The sequence below is a fragment of the Rutidosis leptorrhynchoides genome, chromosome 2, assembly GCF_046630445.1.
Source record: "Rutidosis leptorrhynchoides isolate AG116_Rl617_1_P2 chromosome 2, CSIRO_AGI_Rlap_v1, whole genome shotgun sequence".
NCBI lineage: Eukaryota > Viridiplantae > Streptophyta > Magnoliopsida > Asterales > Asteraceae > Rutidosis > Rutidosis leptorrhynchoides.
Window position 1 is genome coordinate 522,849,333 of NC_092334.1, and position 7,428 is coordinate 522,856,760.

At 34.3% G+C, this 7,428-nt stretch overlaps 1 protein-coding gene across 1 annotated transcript; it reads right to left on the minus strand.

Moving 5' to 3' along the window:
- Positions 1-676: 676 nt before the first annotated feature.
- On the minus strand, positions 677-4,830 carry LOC139892902 (signal peptide peptidase-like). Its single transcript, XM_071876028.1, has 12 exons — positions 4,697-4,830; positions 3,933-4,045; positions 3,727-3,842; positions 3,475-3,626; positions 3,274-3,353; positions 2,894-3,021; positions 2,048-2,098; positions 1,874-1,960; positions 1,715-1,784; positions 1,483-1,619; positions 1,295-1,372; positions 677-911 (listed from the first exon to the last, which is right to left on the minus strand). Exons 2-12 carry the CDS (start codon positions 3,970-3,972, stop codon positions 831-833), a joined length of 1,020 nt encoding a protein of 339 aa, XP_071732129.1. The 5' UTR covers positions 3,973-4,045; positions 4,697-4,830; the 3' UTR covers positions 677-830.
- Positions 4,831-7,428: the final 2,598 nt, after the last annotated feature.

A 7,428-nucleotide genomic window follows, 5' to 3' on the forward strand; every position in this document is an offset into this window, starting at 1 on the left:
GCTAACATTTTTCCCCTAATGCACACGTAAGAGACACATAGTAATTACATTTTAAAGTTCTAAATACGACATTATACTACTTAATACAATTAAGCACAGCTACGATAAGATTTTTGTTAACCGTCTCAACTTAATTCTTACTTAAAGCAAACGCAAGTCTTCATTTTTGTATTCGTCTGATACTCGAACTCAGAGATTGCAAACACAATGTATCAAACAGCATTACCCATACCGTGACATTTCACCCAAGCGTCTTGAATAGCAACCAGCCGCCTGAAAAAGCGAGTTTTAATTTTACCCATTTTTATGTAGTATCTGTCACTAAAGACCTTGCGATACGCTTTACGACTAAAACCACAAGTATACATCCAGATTCACAGATGTTAAGAACACCACAAATAACAAGATTACAAATCCAAATCCCTGTTCAGATAACTTGATAACTGCCAAATTAACCCAGCCAGGAGTTTGGGTCATCAAAGGTCTACAACAGATGCCTTCTTCAAGCGATGAAACGTAATAATTTCCTAAATGACTCTTTGAAAGGGTAGTACATACTGATGTACTGGTTAACTATTTACTTGGTCATCTGGCCTACAGCTTCTATTAGAAGCTGACTCTACCTAGCATATCAAAATGTTGAAGATTGAAAAAGTCGATGAGGTTAAACCTCCAATACCAAAGAAAAAGTTCAACTCCAAAAAATACTTGCATAAGTTAACCAAAAAGATTGGAGTTATAATGACATGTAACAAAAGTATAAAAGAAAATTGAAAAAACATGTATCCTCCTATAGTCAATAACTAAATTTTATAGGTCAGATTTTCATCTCACTCTACTTTTTTGCTTGTATTCTCATCCACAACACCGTCACCGCTGATAGCTAATTTTGACTCATCAAACTCCAGTAACTGCCAAAAGCCAACACCAACATAAGGATTATTCTTATCACATAACAGTTTAAACAAGTATATCTAAATAGTATAAAATGAATAAGTGTCAAAAGTCATGTGAAGTGTATTTAAAGCAAGTACTTTCTAAATTGCTTTAATTCAAAATACAGTTTAGTAAACGAGTATGGTAATTTTTGTATTAAGATATTACACAATTAAGTACATCAGCAAAATATATATCTGGGCTACCCATACCAACCCGGATCCTTTTTACAAGTGCTTAACATGTTATGACCCAAAAACCGTTTTAACACACCCTGCCTGACCTGCTAATTTGACATATCTACAATGATCTTTCAAACATGTGAAAAAACATTTCTAGTGTAAATATCAAGGCTTACCGCTTTGACTTCCCCATTCCACATGCAATGCACAGCCAAGAACCCAATAACCGCAGGTACAATGTATAACAGAGCAGGCTAAAACAAAAGTCAGCATTAGATTTTCGGTCAATTAGATAAAACCAAAAGATTTACCCATATTAAAGTAGTAAAAATCGTTTTATTCAACATGACTAAAAGATACTAACCTGTGCAGCTTGAAACCAGTTCATGACAATAATCGTAAGGATCACACCAACTGCATATCCAATAAATGCACTTTTGAAGTAGTTACTCTTTCTTCCTCTTGAGACATCAAATCTCAATGCCAAGGCTACAAAAATGCCTGATGACCAACATACAGAATTACAGATATGTAAATAAAGACAAGTACTTTTAGAATTATAAAATTAGTACACACATGATGTCTTAATCACATACCAGGAATAACAATGTCACCTAAACCAAGCATAGAAAACTGACGTACTGCATCTCTAGTAGGGAACAGAAGCTGCAAAGTAATCAGAAACCAGTTCAGCTAACGAAAAACGTCAAAATTTGATACGGACCAGCCAATTACATCCATTGTTAATACTGTACCTTTATAGGTGCATCAAATGACCTGGCAACGCTGACCATCACTGGGGTAAAGAAAACCCAGAATATATCATAGAAAAAAAGTCCACACTGCAGATTTAGATTATGGTAGCACCAGATAAATCACATGTTTAACAACAAGTACAAGTTGATTGTATCCAAAAAGACCTTCCTTACCAGCAAAATGGCACCAGTCTTGAATGAGCCAAGAGAAAGCATTTCTATTCCCTGCGAAAGGTACAAATAGTATAAAGAAGATAAGATAATGCAGAAACACACATAAAAAAACAAAAGCAAAACGAAGTACAAAAATTTAGCATAAATTGATCTTTTATCATAATAGCATATGAATAAATATGAATAATTTAATGGGGTTTCTGTTATAAACCCACGTCAGCCAAATGTAGGCTAGGTTGGAGGCTTATAATTCTACTTGTCCCCTCCTCCTACAAGCTAGCTTTGGGGAGTGAGTTCTACACCTTATGGCTTGAGATGGGCCCGGTATGGGATAGGTTCATAACAATTTCCTAACTTTGCTTTAAACGGGAACAAAACACGGAATAGGAAAAACAAAAAATTCCATACACACACATATGAAACTCATGCAGATTGTAGCAAATGAACAGGAACAGTTGTGTACTCCCTTCCACATACTTATATTCATTATAAGTGCCCTTTGATGCCCATACTTCAATATAACAGTTTGGCAATTATAAAGCAATATGAACATTGTTGTTTCATAACATATACGGAGTAACATATATTTATCAAATGAAGGCCACGTTGATAGTCAAAAAGTGAACACTAAGGTCATTTTCAATGCTCGCACCATTCACATTTTCCTACAGATTCAATTCTTTAACACAACCATATAAAGACAAGGAATGATAAATGAGCTTCAAATTTTACTTCCTTATAGGTAAAATACAGGACACGGTTGAAGCAGGTTGTACTATAATTTAGACACACCAAATAGAAAATTATATCCTCTTTTTAAAGTAATATACAGTAGCATTATCATACCTGGATGCAGAATGCAAGACCCAAAATATTGTTAGCCAGCCAATGCTTCTGTACAACATACCACAAACAAAAAAAGGTCCCAGGAATTGAAGCAATGACTTGAGATGTCGTAAACTCAACATCCATAGCTGTCAACACGATTTAAAGAAATACGTAAGGTAATTAAACATCATAAGAAAACATAAGTAACCTAATGATTTCTCAATTAACATTGCTTAGCAAGTGCAGGAAAACTAAAACTGAAATCCAACAACTATTTAGTTCCTAAACTTTAAACGTGAACGGAATATTATACAGAAAATCAATAAAGCATAAGCAACCAAAACAAGGGTTATAAGTTATAACAAAAATGTTGCTGGATAAGGAATGTTAACACTGACAATATGGGAACTTCCAGTGAATAACATCTTCATTCCACTTGGTAGGTAAAAAACGCCTGATTGCAGGTAAGAGTGTTGCCCTACAGTAAAAGATTCAAAGGAGAAGAGTGATAAGTAGAATTAGAATATATTACGAGTATTTACTTGGTGTACAACTCTACAAAAATAGAAAAAGAAAAAAAAAAAAAAAAAAAAACATACGAAAGTGCGAGGATGCCAAGTACGAAGAAGTAGGATGTCAGGACAGCATTAACCAAGTCTTTTGACAGGAACTTAAAGAGCAAGAACAAAGACATAAGCATTGCACTGCCAACTACAGGGAAACGCATGGCATGTGCATTAGACATTGTCTCCTGTGTAAACGAGATACAGGTAAGATTACATGTCAACCACAAAAGAGGATCAAAAATACAAAACTTGGTAAGATATAAAACATGAAATCTGTACACTTACAGTAGGAGGTGTAGGTTTTACAGAACGGTAACAACCGACAAAAACTGTGAGGCTGGCAGTCAATATGACATTCACATTTGGGTCTACTTTCATAACTAGAGGTAGCAGGGTGAGACCTGAAAAACCAACATGCTATGGTAAATAAATTCTTCCATTATAAAATAATAAATGATCATTTTCAGAACCAAAAAAAAAAAAAAGGGAACCTGCTAGAGCAATATTCACAGCTCGTTCACCGCTCTTCATTGTCAAATGCAAGCGATTTCAGTACAAATCCAGACAAACTAACAGTTTCTTGCTAGCTAGTTATACGTATAAACTGCAATACATATTTTACGAAATGTAAGAACATATATACATATATATATATATATATATATATATATACACATATATCTATATCTTTACCCCTATATCCATATCTTTAAATCTATATAAGATAAAATGTTATATCTATTGGGTAATATGGTAATATTGTAATGCAATATCAATACAACTCTTACAAGTATAACAGAAACTCAGACCCCAAAAGTTAACTCCTTTATGATATCTTATCGGCCATAAACCATACACATCACAACTTTATTAAAAGTACCACTATTATATAGTAACACACAATAAACATAACAATAAATCGATCTCTATACTTTATCATTTGTATTATTATCAACAAAATGAACAATTCGGATCTGAAACAAAATGAGATACCATATATAACAAAAAACGCTGATTAATTTATGGAGAAATTATACAACTCCAGTATACATCAAGTTCAATCAAGAACAATAATCGATTGATAGATCGACAACGTAAACGACGTATAATTAAATTTCAGTCTAAAAAACAACGAACATAGGGCAAAATTAACAGAAATTATGGTGATTGATGTAAATTAGGGAAACTGTAGATCGGATATCGAAATTCGAAATTCGAAATTCAATATTAAAACTGATATTGAAATTGATACTACCTTCTACGGCACAAGGAATTTATATTTGAAATCGCCGGTGACTTCGCCGGTGGTAGTAGCGGTGGTTGTTAGAGGTTTTAGAAGTTTTTATTGTTTCTTTGGTACGTCTCCGTTATGTCTTTGCATAGTACAGTAAATGCTTTGAATTTTCTCACTTGGACTTGCGATATATAAAGGATGTAATTGTTGCGATTTAACAAGTTGATAATTGATAATATACTTAAATCATTTTAAGAATTAAGAAAGCGGAAGCATGTTAATTATCATTTTAGAACATGTTAATCTTTAACCAATTAAAGTTAAATCTCAATTAGAATCAAGTTGTGAAACATACTTACAAACTACAAGCAAGTAAAGAGATTATACCTATTCCAAGCTTGCTAGTAAATGATGAAGATGATGATGATGAATGGAGCTCCAAAAGAATGAAACCTCAAGTTGTTATACCCCAAACTTGTGCACCAACACCCTAGCTTTTGGTTAGGATTTATTTTTACTTGAAATGAACTTGCAAAAATCAAATTATGAACCTCTTTTGGCTACCAAAACCCCACGGCACCAGCAGCTGATTTTAAGAGGATTATGCAGTTTTTTTTCAAGTATTTTGATGTGTTTCACTTGAGAGAATAAGTGCAATACTTGGTAGAAGTGTTAAGCATGCTTATGAGGAGTTGTGTAGTATTAAAAGTAACAAAACAAGCATGTGAGCCCTTCCTTGGAGTCTAAAATTCTGCCACATATTTGTTTAATAATAATACATGTAAGTTTATAAAAGTTTATAAACTTATTATAAACTTATGTATTATTTTGTTACTTATATATTTTATAAAACCTTTTATAAAATATAACACAATATAATCATTTAAACCCATAAACAATTATATATAAATTATCCAAATAATTTATCTCAAGTGATAATATTTTAGAAACCCGATTTTCTAAAATCCAAGTGTTGCGTATTTGTTTAATGATCCAATCGTTAAGATCAAATACGTATGAGGTGTCGGTAAGTTTGTTATTGGGTATGACCCGACTTGGATCATAACATATTAGCCACATTAATTTAATATGTCTCTCGGGCATACGAAATACCTTCAATCTCCCACTTGCACGAGAAACATAGGAAATTAATGCAAGTGATGGATACCACCTAACGACCGTCCATCACCCCCAATATGTTATGACTTTGTGCCATTCAATAACATCATCCTTTTCGAGTTCCCATCTCGAATATGATTAGGTGAATCTTTTCATTATATCCTTTCATCCTAGATGTCATGTTAAATCCAAGAGATACAGAGTGATCACTCTCTTTTAGATTTAACTTTATCAAGCCTTAGACATCTGACTCTCAACGAATAAGAGGGACAAATTCCATCTTGACTACATACATCCTAGATATATACTTTGTATCACACCTGAGCTCTTCCTTATGAACTACCATATTTCAGAATAATGAAGGAAAGAATCAAGGCACAATACTTGGTAAATATCCTAATCTAATATGTATCTCAGGTCAGAGGATACAATGATATTCGCCTTTACTCAAGATTACATGTGATCAACCACAAAGGCTCCATTTAGTAAGTCTTGAGGGCGGGTCTTCCAATATTTGTATCCCACAAATATCTTTGAACCTTGGTTGCAACCTTGCACCACATTCATCCCGTGAATGTATACCAATCTGAGTTCATAATAGTCTAAACCTCACATTTGCTCCCACAAATGTGATTGACTACGGAATTTAGAATAATTACTTATTCATGGATAAAATATGCAAAATAGGAACATAACTCAAAATAAATTAATACCATAATTATATTAATGAGTTTGAACAATTTCGTTCCGTTACAATACTTAAAACAGATCATGACCAATCACTAGAATATCGAAGCCCTAATGCACAAACATGTCCTGCATGTTTTGATCCATGTAAGAGCTTCGTGAGAGGATCCGCTATATTAAGATATGTGTGAACTTTGCGAATACATATATTTCCCTTTTCAACTTCATCCCTTATGTAGTTGAATCTCCGCTCAATGTGACGGGTCTTTTGGTGAGCACGAGGTTCCTTGATTTGAGCAATCGCACCCTCGTTGTCACAAAAGATCTCAAGAGGGTCCTGAATGGAAGGGACTACTCCTAAGTCGTCGATGAATTTCTTCATCCATGCAGCTTCCTGAGCTGCCAATGATGCGGCGATGTACTCCGACTCTGTAGTGGATAAAGCAACAACATCCTGTTTTGAACTCTTCCAAGAGACTGCACCTCCATTTAACGTGAAGACATAACCGGATTGTGATCGAGAATCATCTCGATCAGTTTGGAAACTCGCGTCCACGTAACCTTTTACAGCGAGTTCCTCCTCACCAGACCCATATATTAGAAACATATCCTTAGTCCTCCTAAGGTATTTCAATATACTTTTAACAGCAATCCAATGACTGTTTCCTGGGTTATTCTGGTATCTACTTGTCAGGCTAAGAGCGCATGACACATCCGGTCTAGTGCATATCATTGCATACATGATTGACCTAATAGCAGATGCGTACGGGACTTTCTTCATTCTCTCTTGTTCATCTTTCGTGGTAGGACACTGAGATGAACTGAGAGGCGTTCCTCTTTGAATAGGTACCAAACCTTTCTTAGAGTTGTCCATCTTGAACCTTTTCAAGTCAATGTATGCACTTTGATTTAAACCTATCAGTTTCTTGGATCTATTCCTGTAGATC